Source organism: Gouania willdenowi, chromosome 18, assembly GCF_900634775.1.
Source record: "Gouania willdenowi chromosome 18, fGouWil2.1, whole genome shotgun sequence".
Classification (NCBI taxonomy): Eukaryota; Metazoa; Chordata; class Actinopteri; order Blenniiformes; family Gobiesocidae; genus Gouania; species Gouania willdenowi.
Genome location: NC_041061.1, coordinates 14,215,891 through 14,238,292, shown reverse-complemented (window position 1 = coordinate 14,238,292; position 22,402 = coordinate 14,215,891). Strand labels below are relative to the sequence as shown.

General features: G+C 40.2%; 1 protein-coding gene across 8 annotated transcripts in view; it reads left to right on the top strand.

Moving 5' to 3' along the window:
* ppargc1a (peroxisome proliferator-activated receptor gamma, coactivator 1 alpha) overlaps positions 1 to 22,402 on the top strand; it is a 387,008-nt gene that overhangs the window by 330,414 nt on the left and 34,192 nt on the right. For 4 of the 8 annotated variants that reach the window (XM_028474263.1, XM_028474258.1, XM_028474262.1 and 1 more), the window contains exon 2: positions 12,262 to 12,441. In XM_028474263.1, coding sequence (XP_028330064.1) covers positions 12,262 to 12,441 — 180 coding nt within the window. Of the gene's footprint in view, positions 1 to 9,621; positions 9,734 to 9,987; positions 10,263 to 12,261; positions 12,442 to 22,402 lie in introns of those variants that run through there. The other 4 variants (XM_028474260.1, XM_028474264.1, XM_028474259.1 and 1 more) reach the window with 2 other exon arrangements.

Below are 22,402 nucleotides of genomic sequence, written 5' to 3'. Positions count from 1 at the left end.
AATATAGTCAAATTAAATATGTTCTCTCATTAAAACAAGGAGTACATTGAAGTTCGTGATGAAAATCAGCTTCTTAGCTTTATTCATTATCCACGCATGTTCTTGGACACGCACACAGAGCGTGTGCGTGTGCTTCGATTGCGGCGTGGATCATTGCTTGTGCGCGCTGATTTAAATTAAATCCCATCCAAGTAATGATCTTCATACCGCGGACCAAGTACAGTTTTGATGAAGTCCAGAGGATCTTTTAGAGGCATGGGTTGACAGACTCTGAAACCAGATGCTATCGGCTGCTAGCTGTCCGTGTTAACGGAGGGCTACGCGTAACTACAGTGTCTAAGTGACACAGAAACATAAATCACACTTACGTGCGCCGTCAACTCTGCTCAGAAGACACTTTAGTGCTCATATGTATTGAAATACAGCCGCTCTGTGAGTCTGCGGACAAGTTGGCCCGCGCATGCTCTGACTGAGCTTTTTTCGGTGAGAAAAGTGTTTCGGGCGAAAACCTTCAGTGGCAGGAATTTCGGTGCATCACCATTTATAACCCTTGATTATGACAGGAGAATGGAGTTTTCAAGGTCTTGTATCATTATTTATGTTAACATAATAAACAGAATGCTACCTTTATTGGACATTCAACAATTTCACGTGCCTTCCTGAGTAGAGCAAGATTTTTTGTTTCTTTTTCTCCAGCATCTCATTTCTACTGCTTACTCTTCTGAGCTTGTATTAGTGGTTGGATTCATCAAACAAATTCAAAGTTTGGTTTGTTGCTCTTTGAGCATGGGGAAAGTGCCAGCCTTGTTTATGTTTTTGTGTTTGCAACCTGGACCCTCGTGGTCCATAAATATTTATATTCCGTGTGTGTACCATTCTCAAGAAAAACACAAAGCGCCTCCCAGCTCAGAGCACTCGTTTAGCAGCATTCACCACCAAGATGCATTACACACCGGGCCTGCACTCAGTTACCATTATCAGGTTTCACATGCATCTTGCATGACCCGCTAAAGACTTTTAAGCTAGACCAGGAACCGTCGTCCAACGGGATTCTGCGACTTGTGCTTTCATGTGACAATAGTATTATTCTCCGTTTGTGAAAAAAAGAGACGTGGGAAGGGGGGGGTCTCAGTGTTTTCACAACAGTGGTCTGAGGTACAGATGGAGCATGTGGGGGATGTGTATTTTGTGGGGGGGTGGGGGGTGATCGTAGTTGTGTTGCGCCTTAGGCACCTTTTTAGTGTTTACTAGTCTCTGTATGGATTGATGTCATTTCCAATTCCACTGCTCAGCCGTGGCAAACAGGCCCACGCCTCCTCATGCCATTTGCCTCAATAATGTTGGCCGGACCGTCTGCAGGGAGAGTCGCCCTCATCCTGAGAGTAGCTAAATGACACAGTGGAGTTTATTGATGGAAAGGATTACACGGTTGCACACAGGGCGGCAAGTCAACATGGGTCTCTACAGGGCTCCATGAGGGGAGGCGATGTAAGATCTACACAAAGGGATATTGCACTGGTTTACTGTACGTCAAGGGGCGAGCAATGGGCCTAATTTGTGGCATCACACTGTTGATCTTGCATGAGATGGAAGTCTATTGAAGATAAACATATCGGATCACTGTGTAGTGAGAAGATTTACTATATGTGAAATGATCATCGATACCCACAATTTTAAAAAAATAATGCAGCATTGGGGTAGAGCTTGTCTAGCCTGAAAATGCACAGAAGGAGCACTATACACATGCTGCCAAACTAATCTAATGAAGCGAAAGCCAACCACAATCATACATTTTTTTAGCCATGACCTGTCCAGTGGAGGAAGCCAAAGTATTCTCCATAAAACCAGAGACAAGCAAGGAAATTTAAACAATACAGGGCCGTTTTTAGCAGGTTAACTGTCCCCTTAATTCCCAAGAGAGAAACACCTAATATATAGACATTTATGGACTATTTTCAATCTATTAGCAAAAAAAAAAAAAAAAAAAAAAAAAAAAAAACATATATCCCATAGCACTTCACAAGATAGATTTTAGAATAGCTATAACCAGTAAGAAACACAAACAATCCCACATGAGAAGGCACTTGTAGTCACATGCTTGTTTGTTTTTTTTTTTCTCACCCAAAAAAAAAAGACTCAGTAATGGTGGCCATCTTTGACTAGGAAGGAGTTAATCAAAAAAGAAAAATAGCTTAAAGACCATCAGATTAGAGTTGAGATCCCAAAAACATATCCTTCCTGTCGAGACCTTGAGCAGCATGACAAGAAAAAAAATTGCAGAGAATCATCAAATTAAATTACACAATTTTAGGTCTAATGTTTAAAGTACTAAAGAGAGTACAATTATAAAAAATCTAATACTTGACTTACTTTGACAATCTAAAAGCTCTGGTTTGCATTACAGTTTGGGACATTTTAGAGATTTCTTGTAAGCCTGTGGCCTAAGAGCAAATAGTTCTGCTGGGAAAGTAATTAGTCTTTATTGAAATGTTGAGGATTGAAGATTACACAGACATACAAGAAGTAGATGGACACCCTCAACTTTTCTAACAAGACAGATGACTTTTTATTTCTCAAATGTGTGGAGGCAGTGGCTATGATGTTAGAGCGGCCTGCCTTCTAATCGAACGGTTATCAGTTTAATCCCAGACTGTCCCAAGCTGTACGTGTGGCTAAGCATCCTTGACCCTTTCATATTTTGAAAACGCTTCGAGATGACTATTGTTGTAATTTGCACAATATAAATAAAGTTGAATTGAATTAAACTGAACCAAAAGTTGCTGCCAATGGAGGGTGAACACCGTTTATGGCTGCTCCGTCGCCACTGGTGTATGAATGTGTTTGTGAATGGGTGAATGCGACTATCAGCATAGAGTGCTTTGCGACTGTGTGTGGTACAAAGCTCTTATAACTTCTCTTGTTCTTAAAGTTGCTTGAGATAACTATTTTCGTCATATAAATCCATGGTGTAGCCCTCATAGATCAATAAATCAAAGACCATTCGCTCAATGTAAAAGCTTGAAATTGCCACTTGAAAGTTTTTTAATCTCCACTGTAAACACATAAACATTGTCAGACAAGTTTTGTGCATTGCATTGTGGTATGTGGAGTCCCGTACGCTGACGCATAAAAGTGTTTTTACTTCATTTATACTGTGATTTCTTGTGTTTGTTTCAGCGTGAGCTCGTGCATGCGAGGGATCGAGAACGAGCAGGGAGACAGGGAGACGTGATAGGTTTATATATAAAAAAAAACAGTTATTACGGGTTTACAGCTGCTACAGATGACAGATTTTCTTCGTTCCTTTTTTCGGAGCACATAAGATCTTCATTTCTGTCAGGACATAAAGAAAATTTCAACCAAAAACTTAAAAAGTGTATCTGGAGAAAATTGCCTACCGTAGCTTTAACTCAGAGAGAAGAGTTAGAGAGCTCTCCTTGTAAGATTTCATTATTTTGCAAAAGAAAAGCAATGAAACTCATCAAGGCCTGTTATTATTAAAACAATCATAAAAATCACACAAAAATTGGCTAAAGGTTCTTTTTTTCTCTGTGTAATAATAGATTTACTACCGTACTACCAAAACCAAACCCAACGACAGATTCTGGAATGTCAGAAAGCCATACCTTATATAAACATCCATTTATTTTTCAGTAACCAGTTCTGTGTGGCAATATATGTTAAAGGAGTGTGTCTGATTATTTAGATTAGATGTGACCACTTCCTCGTTTTTTTATCAAACTGAAGAAAAACAAAACCAATATAAAATATCAAGTTAACAAATGACCCATGCACCAAAGATCTGAAAGCACATCAAATGAGAAAATTTGGCAAACGGACAATAATCTGTCTTATTACAGTCCTGGGCAAAATAGATGTATCACTCAGTGTTACCCCTGCCCTCAATTAATTTGTATGATCCAGCCTCCGTGTATTAGAATGGCCAGATGCTAGGATGGATTCTGTTGGGAGCAATGACATGCAACAAAGTGATATGAATCATCCCCCCACGCACCAAACACATGGTGCTGCAGCACACTCTCTAAGGGCTGGTGACACAATTTAGAGAAAGCAAAACAAGACGCAAATACTTTATATCGATGGACTGTCAAAACTGAGTAAAAAAGATGAAACCAGTTTAACACACAGAACCTTTTATGTACCATTTAACCGTCGTAAAAAAAAAAATAAAATAAATAGAAACAAATTCTACCAGAAGGTGGCTTCTGGCCCTAAAGAAGTAAAGCATATATCAAATGATGGATAAGTAGATGAACTCTGCCAGATTCGGTTTCAGGCTGCAAATGGGAGGCTGTGGACCATGAGTCAGACCAATATTCAAACAAAGATAATTATCTGTGGATTAGCCTTGTTTCAGCTTTGAGAACTCGACTTGTCAACTGACTCCTTAGTGCGAGAGCTTAGTCATTAATCGACCCTCGGGTTGTCAAACGGCATTGACATTATAATTTAAGTTTTTATTCAAACCCCAGAAGGACTTTGCAAGGGTTTTCAAATGTGTGTTTTGACTCAGAAGTTTCTAAGATTAATGTTAAGTCAAATAAAAAATAAAAAGGATTCCCCTTTTTTTGTTTTTTTTGTTGTTGCAAACGACCTGTCTTCTTTAGCAGAAGCCTAGTCCATCACATGTCAACATGTTACGCATCAAATATGTGTGAACAACTTTTCACACTCTATCCTATAGATTCGGCTCTTTTGAGAGGTGATATCTATAAGAGTGGATAAATGCACGGGCAGTGTGAAAGCAGGACCCAAGGCCATTCTTTTGGGAGCAGAATGATTGAAGATGCACTGATGTTGCTCCTCTGGCTTGCGGTGCTTTTGGTTGTGGCTATCATTTCCGAGCATAAACCATAAAACAATGCCCATTTCTCACCAGGTATCAGTTTTTTGATAAGTCGACCTCCGCTTATCCATTCATTATTGGCTGTCCACGTTTACATGGGAGCTTGAATTTCTCTAAATCCTCTTTAAACGGACTTTGTAAACACTTGATTCCGAATGAAAATGTAATTCCAAATTAAACTTAAGGCGAAGTAGAAGGCTAGGTTATTCCAAATTAAATAATTATTCGATCTTGTCAATGTTTAATTCTGCTTTAATTTAATTCCGGTCATTCTGCGCATGCTCGGCAAGTTTTGATGACGTGCGACGATGACATAATCCAAAATGGGGTCCATGTACTACATGCACAGGCTGTAATATCACCAAGTTTATCATTAGACCAGTTGTTAAAGCTACTATATTTAGCAGCGAGCTAATATTTATTCTTGGTCATTGTTTTCTGGAGTTTTGCTGGGCTTTATTTACCTGCGATTAGTTCCGATCTCCTTCCCCTGCTCCGCGGACCAAAGTGAAACCGTGTGTTGTTGTCGAGCTGATGCTTCAAAACTACAATCAAAATAAAAGTGAAAACAGTCCTCATGTGGTCTTCTATGTTGTTGCCCACAATAAAAGGTTTGTTCTGTGTTTTTTCTCGATAGACGTGATGCGTCAGATTCTCCCCCTGTCCAATCAGAACCCTTCCCAACCCCCAGACCTAAAGAGGAGTTGAATAAAGCCAAATAAATTGGTTTTCCATATAAACCTCAATTCGGAATTACTATTTCCATGTAAACATGACAAAGCAGAACACTTTAACCCCCCCCCCCCCATTCTTCCTCATATCAACAATCATAACTATCCAGCCTCAAGCAAGTAACTGTTTGCAAAAAGAGAAAAAGACTTGAAGCATGTTCTAGAAAAGAAACCATAAAATTTTTATCTATTTTTGGTTTCTGTTTCCTAATTGGCATGAAGAGTACAATCAGATAGGCCTTACGCAGTGACTCACATGCCGCTCCAGGAGGAGAAAAATTAACATTTACTAGTGTGTGTACTTTGCCAAGATGGCATCCTTATTTGGCAGGTTGTTGTTCTCCTCTATATGATATATCTCTATCTAACTGGCAGCTCCTGTATCTATGGTTGTTGTTGATGTTGTCATTGTGTGAAGATGTTGTACAGTTTTTGGTTGATGTCTGCTCTGAAGTTTTGTCCAGTCTCTGAGCCACCGTGTCATTTTTACATGTTACCACTGTATTATAGTCCCGGCTTGGTGCTGGTCCATCTGGGCTCTGTGAGGTCACTGCACACGCCACCTGCTCCGATCTGGATTCGCCTTGGCTTCAGCAAAGAATTTCCGGGCACCGCGTTGTGGCAGATGTATAGATTTACAGATTGAGTCATACAATTCCCCTAAATACTCATAGTCATGGTAAAAGAAAAACTCTCATTATACACAATTGCACCTACAAGGATGTTGTGTGGTTCACACAATCGGCACAATTTACATTTCCAGCCCAGAACCTTTTTATGGGTTTCTGTATGATTTTGGTTTTAATGAGACTTATTGTGTGTGTGTGATTTACTCATTTAGAAAGACAATGGCCTTGCAAGCTCAGGTGGACTTAAAGAGCTTAGAAGTCAAAAAAATTGAATACAAAATATGCAAAAAGACAACGGAAATACTCCAAAAACCCATTGAACAACAAAAACTCACAAAACTGAAGAAAAAGAGACAAAATGACAGTAAAAAGACAACAGAAATACACAAAAGTCTCTCCAAAACTCATAAAACAACAAAAACTGGAAAAAAAGAAAAAACAACAACAAAATGTCAACAAAAAGGCAACTTAAATACAAAAAAGTATCTCCATAAACCCATTAAACAACAAAAACAGGAAGAAAATAGAAAAAATTACAAAAGAAAGACAACAGAAATGCACAAAAGTCACTCGTAAAAACCCATAAAACAACAAAAACACACAAAACAAAATGACAACAAAAATAGCTGAAAAATACTGAGAAACAACAAAAACACGTAAAATAACTGGAAAAGTATACAATACAACTCCAAAAACAACATAAATCTTGGCTGATAATAACAGTGAGCTTATAATATTGTCCACCTATACACATAACTAAAACTAAGGGGAACTCATGGTATATAGAAACAGGTTTCGAGGGTTCACGAGTGTCTTTGTGTGTTTTATCTAGAGTGAGTTTCTCATTATTGAATCGTATTGTTGGATATTAACTGTTTTTTTTTTTTCTTTTCTTTAAAATAATGTCCATGCAAGATCTACAGGTTCCAGAGTTCAGGTGTTTTGCTGCCGTTAAATCACAACACAAAGGGCCTACGAGGATAGAAGCACAGTGTGATGTGTTGGAAAAAAAAGGAGACAATAGCATTGGGGTCTGAAAGAGAAGTTCTCCTGCAGCAGGCCTGTCTCTACGACACTGTTTGAAATGTCCACAGAGGAGTTGTTTTTATTTTACAGAGATAGTGTTGCATATACATGTCCTGTTGACACTGTATACATGGTTGATACTGCCACCTGCCTCTTTCATTGCCTCTGTATAGACTAATAAATGCTTTCCAAAAGCCTGCTTTGATATTCAAAATGCCAAACATGGGTAGTTTGGGTTACCAATAGCAAAGGTGAACCAGTAAGAAATGTAAGAACAATGGAAATCATAATCATTATCACATTGGGAAGTACATGATAAACACTACTTGTCTATGGAGTGGTTTATACTTTATCGTACACAAAGACAGTCTAATTAAATTCCCTACCCATGATATTTTTATTATTTTATTATTAGATAAAATCAGTGTATGACTCATAGTTAAATTAATCAAACATCATTTGCTCCAAAAAGAAAGGATAATGGGTGAAATTTTCCACTCTTTATCTAAACCCTAAACTCTCCATTTGTGGACCATTGCATTGTGGGATGTGGAGTCACAGAGACGGACACGTGAAAGGGTTTTAACTTCGTGTCTATATCACTGGGAATACTGAGAGAAAACTAGAGCAAAAAACCAGTCGAGCGAATCACGCTACATTTTCTTCTCTACTCGTATGAATTTTTGACCACTTCCTTTACAACTGCGATCTACTGCACACAAGTGACATTAGTCCACGCTCCAAGCCAAAATGTAACACTATTTCATTATTGTATCTATTGTATCATGACTTTTAAAGATACTTTAAAAAGAAAAAAAAAGATTCTTGAAAACACCAAAGGTTTCTTTTATGAGTAACAAATTATATTTATTCCACGGTCCAAAACCTCCTACTTATGGGTGCAACTTCCTTTGTAATTATACGATTGATATTCATTACTTATTACTGCTGAATACAGAGACAATGGCTGTTTGAAATGGCATACTAACGTATGTACTCGTACCTACTCTGATGTCAAAGTTAGTATGTAGTGCGTTCACATTAGATAGTGTGAAAAGATTGAGTATGAAAGAAATACCCGGATGTATACTATATCGGGACATTTTTAAGTATGCACGGTGGATATACAATCAAACACCCTCTTTTCAAAACAAAAGCATCTCTTTTTGTCTTAGCATTAGTTTTTTTTTAACACTTTTGTAATTAGCGCTGTTGTTTTGAAGTTAACCAGTTTCGTCAGTAGCACAATGGCGGGTCTCCGAAAATCTCCGAAAGATCACCATGAAATGTTTTTGTGGGTTTTATGGATCAAATGACCATATGCTGATATTCTACTTGGTCACTTTCTCACTTATAATGCTTTCAGAACCTTCAAAGGTGGAGAATCACCTGTGATATTTAGCTAAGACTGTTCAGTTCATGTTCTAAACAAGATCATGTCCATTATCATTTTGAACTAAAATTAAACAATTCTTAACTCCATATTATTAATGCTGTCATTTGTTAATTTTGCTCTCTCTCTCTCTCAAGTACCCCCTGTAGTGCCATCGCGTACTCCTAGGGGTTCACGTACTCCCGTCTGAGAAACACTACTGTATATTGTGTGCCATTTCGTACACAGCCCATGTCTTGTTTCTGGTCTTTCACAATAAGAGTTCAAGCTTACATGAACAAGTCGTTCCTACACTTTTTAAGCAGATAGTTTATATATTTTTTATTTAAGTTGGCTGAACCCCCTGTAGTCCACCATCACATAATTTTAACAAAAAAAGGAATTTAAATTATTTAATAAATATTTTATTGGGGAAAATGTATTGGACACAAGCCAAACATAATTACATTTAAAAAATAAAAAATACAGCAAAACAGGAAAAAAAAAAGATCCTGATTTATTTTATTTTATAAAGTAACAGGATAGTTAGGTAATTTTACTTTTATTTACTTTTTGTATAAGTTATGAGTCTCAATCTCAGAAATAAGGATGAACCCATTGGTTTCCTTTAATGTATTAAATCTATCACGTGTGTGGATGGAATAATTTGTGAGCGCGTGCTGTGTAGATGTTTTTCTTTTTTTTTTTTTTTTTTTTTTGCAGTGCGCGCAGATGATTCTACACCATGTGCGCAGTCAGGCCCCGCCCGCTCTCTGCGCGTCATTGGCGAGTAGTGTGTGGACGCGGAGTCACTCCCCTGCCTACTTTTAATAGCTTTGTCATGTGATGGAAAGCAGTTGTAAGACAGGTGCCCTCGGTTCATTCTCGGCGAGGGGCAGCAGTTGCCTGTGCGAGAGCGAGTGGGGAGCGTGTGTGGATTTCTTCCTTTTCTTTTCTTTCTTTTTCTTTTTTTTCTTTTTTTTTTCTTCTTTTTTTTTTTGCTTGATTTATTTTGATTTTTGTTTCTAAATTTTGGTGTGGACCGTCATTCAGTGGCTGGATGGCGTGGGACAGGTGTAACCAGGACTCGGTGTGGAGAGAATTTGAGGTGAGCGCGTCTTAAAAAAGAGAGAGAGAGAAAAAAAAAAAAATCTATATTTCCTGTAAAATCCTCTGGACTTTGTTTTATTTATTTTTCCCCACCGTGGAATGATGGACAGCACTGACAACCCGAGGCAGTGATTTCCTCCACACAAGTCTACGCTCTCCTCCTCTTCTTCCTCTTCTTCTTCTTCTTCCTCCTCCTCCTCCTCTTCCTCCTCCTCCTCTTCTTCCTCCTCTACCGGTGCCGTCCGTGGCACACCGGCGCAGTGTGCGTCTGGACGCAGTTGAGGATGCGAGGGATTGTACCACACGGGGGATGTATGACTATTGGAGGGAATGTGCGGACTCTCTCGTTTGATCACAGTTAAAGATGTAGTTGTATCCAGGCTGAGGACCATTATTGCTCTCCTCATAGGATCACTATTCGGTGGATATCTTTCCAAACGCGGACTGTACGCGCTCCGGGAGACGGTTTTTTTTTTTTTCCTCTCTCTCTCTCTTAAGGCGAAATGACTGAAATGTCTCAAAGTCAGGTATTTGGCTGATGCACGACATCCACTGACGATAATAATCCCTTTGATGTGCTGTGTAGGGATAGTGCTTGTTATGGCGAGCGTTGCGCAGCAGCAGCATCGCCATATAAACGGGACCGGCCGCCGCTGTGCGTGCCAACATCCCGGCACCGGCTGGACTGATGCCCTCGCCTCCCAGCCAGAGTTGGTGAAATGCGATTTACCTTCACGCAACCAATGCAAATAACTGTCATATATGTGGAAACTAGCCACTTTAACTATATGCACATCAAAAGGATACTTATTCGTCAATTGTATTCCCCTAATCTTCCTCAGTTTGTCATGCATATTTATAGCTTTTTGGGTGAATTAGTGAGACCTAAACACGGGGTTTCACACTGTACTACAGTGCATGATATGCCTGCAGTCTTGATCGTGTTGCGAAAGAACCGCACATTTATTGAAATATTCTTCCTTTCCTGCTGATTTGGAAGATATTTTCACCCTCGCAACCCATAGGAGGGTTCTGCGTATTTGCTCTTTGATTGTGTTCTATAAACGTGTTTTCCATCTATAAATCTATCATATGCATTCCTTGCTTTTTATATGCACACCCAGTCCTACCCCTAATAATCTACCTTGCAGGTGTTTTATGTGCGCTGCGTGCGTAAATCACCGGTGCGCCCCGGGGTTCTGTCTGGCGGCGCTATTTCATTAGTTCACTAGGAAGTGTATACGATAATTGAGTATACACAGGAGGGATAGGCAGGCACGCATCTTTGTGGTAGTTTTCCTTTCCCCCCCTTTCTTCCGTGCATGACGTGAATTGTCTGCCTGAATCATCTCAGGGAGAGACGCAGTGGATCCCTTTCCTGTGCGCTCCTCTGCTGCTGCTGCAAACAGAACGTATTTGTCTCATCACAGTCCAAGTCGGTGTGCATTCGTGTTTGTGTGATGAACTGTGACACCGGTGTCGAGGCGGTTTTTTCTACTTGGCACAGCATCTGTCCCCCCAGCTCATGCCCTGGGCCGAACTCCACTCTCACCCCATGTTTTTTTTTTTTTTTTTTTCTCCAGGCAAATCACCTCATGGCTGCACCCCAAGGGGGTGTGTATCTGTCTTAAGGCATACCCCGTGTTGTGCATATACAACAACTGAAGCCTTTGCCTATACTTAAATCAGGAGAGTTTTTCCTTCCGCAAAACACTTTTTTTAAAGGCTTGGATGTGCCCACCCACTGTGTGCTGAAAGTATGGGGTGTTTGGTGCCTTTTAAAAATCAATGAAAATGAAGCTCAAAGTTTGGCTTCATTGTCAAGAGGAAACGTGGTGTTTCTGTAACCCCCAACCCCCCAACCCCATTCCCCCCTTTTTTTTTTTTTTTTTTTTTTTTTTTGCACATTTCACCTGTTGTTTTCCTGTCCGTGGAGGGGTGCAAGCTGCAAAACCAAATGAACCCATAAAACCGTAGACGTGTTGCCTCCTCTTTGCTGCCACGGCCACCTTCTTTTTTTCTGGTTCCACTCAGGAAGCAGGAACAGCAGCTGCTTGCAGCACATTGTCAGTGTCACACAAAAAGTTGCAGTTGAATGACAGAATGTCAACAAGGAGCATTTGCTGTCGGTGAACAGAGTGTACCAGGGATTGGACACAAGCTCAGTGGAAACAGGTTGCAGCTTTGCACATTGTTGTGTAAAATGATCTGACCTGCAGCCCGTTCTAAAGCTTGGTCTGTTAATAATCCATGGAGTGATAGTGAAACAAGTGATAAATAAATCATGGACAGGGCTGTGCCGCACATAAAAGTGGGGGTAAAAAACTGTTCGTAATGGACTAATTAGGATGTCTGAAAGTTATTTAGTAACTTTTTCGAAGAGTTTTGTATAACATTTCCTTTGTTCAGTTTCAAAGACTTCCTCCATTGTTTTTCTGCTTGACTGTATTTAAATGTGCGATAAGCATATAAAAAAGATGTGATTTCTGTCTAATCATGAATCTTTTTTGTTCCCATTTCTCCCAGTGTGCTGCCTTGGTTGGTGAAGACCAGCCCCTCTGCCCAGACCTCCCCGAACTTGACCTATCAGAGCTGGATGTTAGTGACTTAGATGCAGACAGCTTCCTGGGTGGTCTCAAATGGTACAGTGACCAATCAGAAATCATATCCTCTCAATATGGAAACGAAGCGTCCAATCTTTTTGAGGTAAGTTTACACCCATTTAACAAAACCCAGTGAAAATGTATGCTTACAACGATCTTGTAGGTGCAAAAATTTTTTCTTTAATCCGCTTTCCAAAGTGTCAGTGTAGGGATCTCATAAAAACAGGCTTAAGATAATAAAACAGCGTGTTCGAGGTCTGGATGGAAGCCAAACAAAATGTGCAACTAATACCATGCAGTTTGCAAACGGGTGTTTTACGCTGCTCCGAAGTTCAAAAGCACAGATAAGGTTAGGAATGATAAGCCCAGGTGGACTTTTGTCCCCCTTTTTGGATTCCGACAGTAGTGTTGTCTTATCAAAACTTTCAGAGTTTATTCCACCTCCCAGTCATCAACGCAACACACATCAAAAAGAACTGATCTGTAGAACAATGCCAGCAAAGTAGCACGGTTGCAAAATTCTTCTCAAAGGTTGGAGTGCAAGAATGTAATCTTTGCCCTTTTCCTAGAGTCCTGGCTCTCTATACATCCTAATCGGTTCTTTCCCCACCTGACTTTTTCTCTTTCTGTTCTCACCCGCTGACAAACGAAGTCCACCAGAGGTTGATGATCTGGCCAGGGCCATAAAGCCATCGGTCTTGGCTCTTGGGACTGAGAACCAGTCCCCTGTTCATTATAAGCCTTTATCAGCACCAGTGAGATAGACAAGAAAGACTGAGATTGGATGCTTTATCCTCGCCCTCAAGAGAGAAAAACCCTGTGTGAGGAGACGCTCCATGTGTGAGCATATAGACCAGTCATGCGCTCACAACGCCAGGGCTTCTGTTGTGTGTCGTGTGTCGTGTGTGTGTGTGTGTGTGCATACTCTGCAGTCTTGCGGGCAACTATTGATAACAGACTAAATTCTTTCCATGTTTGACCTTCTAACTACCATCACCACTTTTCAGAGTGGCTTTATATCATGGACATTGTACCTCCGTGGTCCAGAGGAACACACACTCACACGCAGTGGGGGGTGGAGATGGGGGAGGAGGGGCTGGGTTAAGTACAAGCTGGTGTGACCGTGGCTCCTCTGTCGTCTGAGAGTGATATGGCTTGCAGCCACTGAGTTGCTCCAGGGATGGATAAAAATACAGATCAGAGTGTTTGCATGTTCCTTTGCACGCGTGTCATTTTAAATCACAATGGAACGTAGCAAACGCTAACAATCCGAATTGGGGGAACTGGCTCAAAACCAGGACGTATCAGTCCCAATATGTGTCTAAACTTTTAGGTGCAAGTGTATGATGCACTAATGTTCCACACAGCAAGTGGATGATGTCTTCACCCACTCTCCGAGCCAGTAGCTATTGTAATACGCTAAGGTTATGGAAAGGCTTCTAATTAGGCAGTGCGAAGTGGCGTGTTACTGCAACGAAAGCATTTCCCTGACATTTTCTTTTACCTTCTTTGGAAAGTTTCAAGTCAACATATGAAAAACTCAGCTCATCATACAGCAGGACCCGGTTAATCCTTCTTAATCTGACAGAGGAAAGTTTGCTTCTCGGGAAGGATCAGAAAAACTCAGGCTGGAGCTGTACTTTCTGCGCCCCCTGATTGGCCTCTATTCAGCACAGAGAAACATCCAATCAAAAGCGAAAGATTAGAGACAGTGTTATTAGCTGTAGATATTTAAAGCCTGAAAGGCTATCCTTGCTTTCTTCCATGTTTTCCTCCTCCTTTTTCTTGCCTTACCCATCAAGGCAATGTTTCTTTTGTACACAGAGGCAGGAAAAGATGTGGCAGTTAAGATCAGGTCTTATATTAATCAAAGTCCACTCTTTGTCCAGACAAAAACATCCACTGGATCTTTTAAACTGATTATAATAATGTGGCTTTTAATGTCTTTTATATGCAAATTAGTTAAGAGCTTTATTTGGTTACAGTGCTGTTAAATATGCAGAAAACTTCAATTTGATCATTACACCCAAGATTGTCATAGAACGGTGTACATCGGCAAGCATGTTTATTAGGTTTCTATATATATATACAGTATGTGTGTAATAATCATGTGGTCCTTGATCACATGCTGTCCCCTGGTTGGCCTTTAGCTCCATTCCATGCCACTGTCTCAACTGTCCCTGACACAAAATGTTGAGAATGACAGACCACACAGCAACCTCTTTTTAACACACACACACACCATCAGCGCTGGCTTGCTGCGCAACGTGTTTGACACCTCTTCAAAAAGGGCCGACTGCAAAAGTCCACCGTCTATTTTAGGCTGCAGTTGTTAAGGAGCAGCTACTCCAATAAGTTCCCGATGTACTGCCAAAAATAACACCATACAAGTGTGATCCAGTGTGTTTTTAACCATAGGTCCCCCTGCTCAGGTTTCACGTCATGTTCCTGTCCTTTGATTGATGGAAAGGTGTCTCGTGGGGTATTGGCTTTTTTGGATTCCGATGTGAGAGTCCAGTTGTTGGACACATTGGGATGTGGTTTGGCCCGTGGCACATTTAGATGAAGGCCTCTGTAGCCGCCGTGGGCTACGACTCAGTTTACAGGATTATGAAAGAAATATTGGCACTGAGTTTACCCTTTGACATGTTTTCATGATGTACCCCATAAGGATCGTAGATGATGGATGGACAGGTGGGCCAGGGGAAAGGGATGTAAAACAAGGAGGGGAAATAGATCAGTGCAGCAGATGACGTGACATAGTGGCAAAAGGACAGATGTGTAGAAATGTATAGAAGAGTGGAAGTGTGGACTCGTGCCAACACTAAACAAAGCCCATGGATTGGAAGTAAAAGGTTGTGAGCTTAGAAGGTAGTAAAAATAAGATTCCGAGGCTTAAAACATTATTCTGATATTGCACAGGCACATGGTGGAGGCACGCGCGTGTGAGCAGACGCAAGCACGCAGGGCCACTTAGGAGAAGTTTTTTATGTCACCGCAACAGGCTGTTCTGTGCGATGGCATCAGCCCCTCAAAAGGCATTACAGTGCTTTGCTTTGCTTGTTTGTACTTCATTGGCCAGATGCTCCGGCGTTTATTCCGAAGCAAAGACAGATTAGATCGATTGGGTCATCTTTAGACGGCTTTGATGAAACAAGTTGTAATGAAATGTGTGCCTTGAGCGGCTTTGCTGTCTCCCACAAACATGTCTAAGCATAGATTAGCTCTAGCACATGTCGGAGACACAGCGCTTGTGAGTTGAAACAGGAAGAAACAAGGAGGAGTCTTCAGCCCTTTTCCATACACACACACACACATGCACACACCTGGTACCCTTATTGTCCCTGTTCCTTCTCCCGACTGAATGTCGGTTTGCGTTTATTTTGCAAATTTATGCTGACATTTGAGAGTACACCACCCGCACTAGTTCACTGCTTCAGCACAGTGTATGAATTATCATATTCCACTGTATAATATCATTATCTCAAGTGAGTCTTATTAGAATATTTCTTCCACTTCAAGGTACCTTCAGTCTTCCTGTGGTGAGAGAATGTTTTTTTATTATGTTTTCAATGGTACAAATCTTCTATCACGTTCCAACAGAGAGAGAACTGCGCTTTGCAACCAGCTGCGATACACGTACAAGTTACAAAATGAAAAGTAAGTGTAGACAATTGATTACAGATGTAGAGTATAGGGATGCAGACCGAGATTGTTCAGGCCAAGAACTCTGAAACTCCCGTCTTTGTTCTCTCTTCCAAGGCAAGGTATTTGTTCCCAGCTGATGAGAAAAAGCGGGAGGAACTAAAATATTCTAGGCTGCAGTAGTTCAGATAGAATGGTGGACGAAAAGGAAAAAAGCAAGAGGAACTTGATTAAAAAAAAGAAAAAAAAAGATAGGTACGAGAGTGGGTCGACAGGCTCCGAAAACGTCCCCTCTGTGATTGTTTGGATGAAAACACTTTGGGCTTATAGTGGTGTCTGCTTGGCTGCTTGTCTCTCTTCCCTTGTGTGTCTGTGTGTGTTGCATGCACTCGCACACACAGAGTAAGTTCCCAGTGGTACACGGCTGCTGATTGAGGCGGTTCGGTGTTCCCGCTCCAGCTGATCCCTTGCCTTTGGTGGATAGCCTTCTCTCTCATCACAACACAACGTGTCGACTTTTGCTACTGCATTTGTGTGTTTGTGTCATCGGATAATTGAGACATCCTATACAAAGATCAGATGGTTGTTTTTGTCTATAGATATAAAAAGACTGTCTTTTTTCTATTGTGTTTATTGGGTGGAAATAAGCATTTTTAGCTCCATGGGTAATCTCCCCTAAGAGCCTTTCAGCGCTGCTTCTCTTCAACCTGGACAAAACATTAAGCCAATAATCCAAGCCTCCCCTCCCTTCTTCGACTCATACTCTCTCACACACAGCAACACGTTGCAGCCATGCCATGCGATAAGACCAACCCTTCCTTTATTATTAATCAGTGTACACTTCAGCTGGAGGGCATGGTATAAATGGACGATTCCTTGAATGCTTTTATACTCCGTGCCTAATGTGTTGGAAAGGTGCAGGATGTGTAGGCTGCTGTAAGCATGGAGATGAACTGATCAAAGAATGACAGGAAGAGGTGTGCCAAGCGTAAAACCCAAAGGCCCAGTAGTGAGGAAACGGTGTGAATAAAGAGAGCAGACAGTGAGAGAATTGAAAAAAAAAACCCGGATGGAACCTGGTCCTAAGTCAGCATGGATCCTGATTCATAGTGAAGCCCTGTCAATCTTGGACGATACACTGCTTCCCCTTGCCAGCAAAGACCAATTAATCTTAGGTGTGTGTAATGTGTATTCAAAGACACCATGCCCAGTGGTGGCAGCAGCTTTCAGCAGTTTCACTTTGATGGTGTTTGTTCTAGACTTTTAATCACTCCAAGACCTTCAACAAACTCTTGGACAGTAAACACAATAATTGCTATCTTATGAATGTCAAAGAAGTTTTACACTTTAAATAATTTCAGGTTTCTGTAGTTTTCAGTGGAGCTAGAAGCAAGTATAATTTCCCTAAGCTGTAAGAGACAGACCGACTTTTGCTTTAGTTTACCTGTTGCTTGATTCTATTTTTTGGGGAATATATATTGTATTATAAAAACCCAACTGTTAACTTTATTATTTGTTATTTAGTCCTGTAGTCTGGAGGGACTATTACCTAAGTTTGAATAGCACTTAAATATTTAAACTGATATTAGTAGAACAGCAGAGATTCACAATGCTAATAATGGACATTTTAGGGATGTTTGATATTTGCTTTTTGCCGATATTGTCCACCACTAAATTCCTGATATTAACCCACACCGATATTTACACTCTGACCATATTTTGAGGTCACATTTTATACTGTATCTCCATGCTAATAACAGGTTAAGGCTACTATATTAAATATATTTAATTTAACCCCACCTCTAGACCGATTATCTAAGGGATTGTACTATCTAGTCCTATAAGCTAAAAAAACTAAAACAAATGACGTTTCACTGGATGTATTCCACATTAGAACATCATCTTTGCAAAATAGGAATACTTATTCAACTTATGTAATGGAAAATGTAGATTATTCACTTTTAATATTATATCTCAAACAACAGCAAATATTTTTTTCAAAATCTGTGAAAAAATATACCCTTGTCATCCGATACCACATTTGTGGCTATTATAATATAATATTGCCCATCTCTATAAATGATTGCATTAAAAAACTTTTTTTTAATAATATATTACGTTGGAGTGTCGGCAATTTTATGGGTAGGAAAATATATTAATCTTTTGGTTCATTTGTTGTATTTATCTTTTTAGATCATTATTTCGTCCATAATTAAAAAAAAAAAAACAATCATGATGACAAATACTAAGTTGATGAAAGTGAAGCAGAATAAGGCACCCTATACCTGTTTGCTTCTCCAGCGCATTTTTCCCGAAGCATGTTAGTCTGTTGAGGCCTTAAATAGTTCAAGAGGCACTTTCAGTCTCCACAAATGCATGAGTGGCAACGATGCTTGGATAGTTCACTTGATGGCCAATCAGTAGCTCCTGAGTGCACACACACACACACAAACACACACACACAAGCATACACACACACTGCAGAGAAACATTTAGACATTCAGCGTTGTAGCAAAACAAAAAACAGAACGTCTTAGGATTGTTTCTATTTATAGACAAGTTTATTATTCCTAATCCTCACACAAGTTCATAATACAGAATTATGCAGAGTTAGTAAATATCATATTCCTGCGTAAATACTTTGAAAACATTTTTTTTCTTCTTCATCAATTGTGACTGCATAAGTGTTGCATCACACTGGATTCTTCTGCCATGACAGTCCTTTTAATCTCAGGAATTCAACAGCTCTAAAACTGTCAGCCAGCTGATCAGCTCTTTCCACAGTGTGATGCAGCTTGCCAAGCCTTTTTTTCCTTCATATTGCTGTGGGCTTTGTTGTGTAATAACCTGATGGGCAGATAGGGAAGGGGAGTATCAGACACGTCATCGAGTGGTCAACAAGCATTGATCATTCTGGACTTGGCAGATGCTGCACAGTTGGTCCGTGTGTGCAGGTGGGGTGGGTATGCTAAAATAAATATAACAAGGTAATGGGAACCCCATTCACTGCTAAAAGGAAATGTAATCCACACTCCACAGGGAATAAAGCCAAGATTAAGATGAAACTTGGCTAAACATTAAGCTGGGCTGCTACAAACGTAGATGTAGGGCTTTCATGTCTCGTATTTGCTCATAATTTCCACTTAGATGCTCAATGAGTTGGAATTGTATCGACTTTGGTGCTCAAACCTTTTAACTCCTAGTATCCATGTGTCATTCAGTGTTTGTCATTCAAAACATTTGTTGTTTTCGCTTCATATTTCTGAACACATATTGCACATATTGGTGTTCCTCTGGGGTCAGTTTGACCCAAATCTCTTTTAGCTGTGTAAAACTTGTCTGTGTGTGATCCATGTGTGACCTTACATCCCCACACCTGCAGGTGCAGAGTTAATACTTTTTTAGTTGATACATGACATGTGGGGGAAGACAATAACCTCATTTTGGAACAGCTCTTTCACAGCGAAAGTGACATAGAGGACTTTATACTTACCAATTCCAAATATGCAACATAAAATTAAGTAAATAAATATGTTTATGAGAGGAAAGGGGGGTTCTCAACATTAATCAATTATGGTCCTTTGTGCATGTCATGAATTTGCACCCCAAATTAGAAAAGAATTGGATAAAATATTTTCAAGATACACTAACTCTAAAACTGAAAGTTTGTTCTGATGGTGGTGCTACAGGAAAGGTCATATCACAACCAATAGGGTTCATACTCTTGTGGTCATTAATGATGTCAGGAAATTTGAGAAGATTTGGATGAGAACCATTCAAGATAAATTAATTCTAATATCAAAGTTTGGCCTGATGGTGGTCAGATTGACCCCAAGGGTAAAATGTGTTAAGAGGGTTAATGTGTTTTAAATTTCTAACACATTGCTTTTCATGCAACATTTTGCCACTTCTGCAGTCCTGTGTCTTTATTTCTTGGGGGAGAAAAAGTTTTTAGAGCATGATCACAAAGTCATGACTCAACACTGCAGTGGCAGGGCCAGCCCTCTACCTAGTTTGCAAACTCCCAAACACACACTGGCATGCACGCACAGAAAAATCGAGGTAAAAGATAATGCATTTATTTTGTAATCAGCAAATAGCTTTTATGCAGCGACTAAGTGGCGAAGCCTGTGAGGCCGCGATAGGATCGTTTGCTCTCAGGTGTTTTCCTGTCTCACCGCGTACGCCACTGAGTGCAAATTGAATAGGGTGACCTTTTTAGCAGCAGAATCAAATTGACTGCATTTTCCAGAAAGATTCTACCCGTTTCAATTATCATAAATCCCTACTCTTGGCCCACGAGTTATATCTACCTAAATGTGAATGCAGAGAGATGTTCAATATTAGTACGATACAAAAAAGGTTCTCTATTGCAGTGGTTCTCACCCTTTCCTGCTCGCGACCCCCAAAATAAAGGCCCAAGAGACCAGGGACCCCCATTATACCTGAAGGTGGTTGAACACAGACATGAACATTGAAGAACAGTCATGTGGAGACAAGGCCATCTATTAGGGGGAATAAAGGGGAGAGATTTTTGGGGTCCATCTATAAAGTCAGAAAAATGATGGTCCATTGTTCTATGACTCTGTGATAACCACATTTATTTATTTATCTGAATAATATCCACTGTTATTGAGCTAGTTTAATATTATTTGCAACATAGTATATAATTGATGTGAGTCTTTGTTTTAATCAGAAACAAAATAGGTTAAAAGTGACCAAAAATAGTGGAAAAGGTGGTGAAATTATTAAAACCACAGAAACTGGTTAAAGTTGCAAATTAAAAACAAACCGAAAAAGTGGTAAAAAAGAAAAGGTTCAAACTTAATATTGGATTAACCCTCTTGGTGTCCAGGGTGTCACTGGCTGTTTTTGACTACTTTTGATTTATATCTTACCATAAAAAGGGGTTAGCTTTCCTTGTTTGATACACTTTTTTTTTTTAGCACCACTTCAGCTGTATGAATTTATTGTTAATTGATCATTTTGACATACTGTACAAATCCTTGTCTTTATTAGAATTAAAATTAGTTAAAAGTGACCAAAAATGGTGGAAAAGGTGGTGAAATGGGATTTTAAAAACCACAGAAATAGGTTAAAAGTTGCAAATTAGAGTAGCTAAAAACAGAGAGAAAAAGTGTTCAAAGTGTCCAATATTGGAACAAATAGTAGGAACAATTAGTTTAAACTGGCAAATAATGGGCATGACAAATTGTGAATGTGGTTAAATTCGCAAAAAAATAATCATGAAATATGGTGAAAAGAGGCAGAAATGGGAGTAATGTAGCAAAAATGCATTAAAGGAACAAAAATATGGCAAGAAAAAATGACGGAAATAGGTTAAAATATGGCAAGTTTGGCGTAGTTGCAGAAAAAGGGTAAAAATAAGCAAAAATGGGGTCCCGACCCCAAGGTTGAGAACCCCTGCTCTGTTGTTTGAGGTGCTATGGAACACTTGATCTTGTCCACTCTAATGGCTCCTCTTTTGCCTTGGCATCACTCCGAGGATGACATTACTATGACAAATGAAACGCCACAAACCCTTCGATGGGCTTGGCAGTGCCTGAAAGGTCAGGTAGCTGCTCGGGTGCAGGTGCGCGCCTGTGTGTGTGTGTGTGTGTGTGTGTGTGTGTGTGTGTGTGTGTGTGTGTGTGTGTGTGTGTGAATAAGAAGTGATCTCAGTGCGGAAAAACAACCGATTCTAGTCCATTTTCCTCGCCTCACCAATCTATGTAAATGTCAAAGCTGAAGTGACCAGTCCACTTTGTGAGTGTAATTGTTTTATGTGAAAGAAATACTTGACTGCAGATGTCAACCTTGCACTCCAGCTGGGAAATATGGCAGCAAGATGGACAGTGTTGGAGAAAAAAAAAAGCTGTGTACTCAGTCTGTCCCACTCCCTGTGTTCCTCCAGCACATTATCAGCAGTGTAACAGCAGGTTCAAAGGCCCCTTGCTTAGTTGTGCACATTCAGAGCTGCAGACTTAAGCAAATAGCTATTTGCATGCCATTAGGAGAGGAGGAAAAAAAAAAAAAAAAGCAGAAGGAAGCACCATTCTTCATTCCATCTCTCAGCATCCAGCTGAATATTCTTCATTTTGAGGCTCCAGATCTCTTGTTTTCCTCTCCCTCCTACTGAGACTGTCAGTACACGGCACAGTAGGAGCAATCACAGCAATCAGTGTAGCCTCGTGCCAACGCCGATTGGGAAGTAGCTGCCAAAACAAAAAGTGTGAGTGTCCAATCATAATGATGGTGTGTGTGATTTGGTGATGTTAGCAAATGGTTGGTTCGAACCATCTGTTGGACGGTAGGAGAAGGAAAACAGCAGCAGCAGCTTTGGGAAAAGCCTAGAGGTGGGGAAGAGGATGCTCCAGGATGTTCTAAAAACAGCCTGAAATCAAAGAGCACTGTAACTG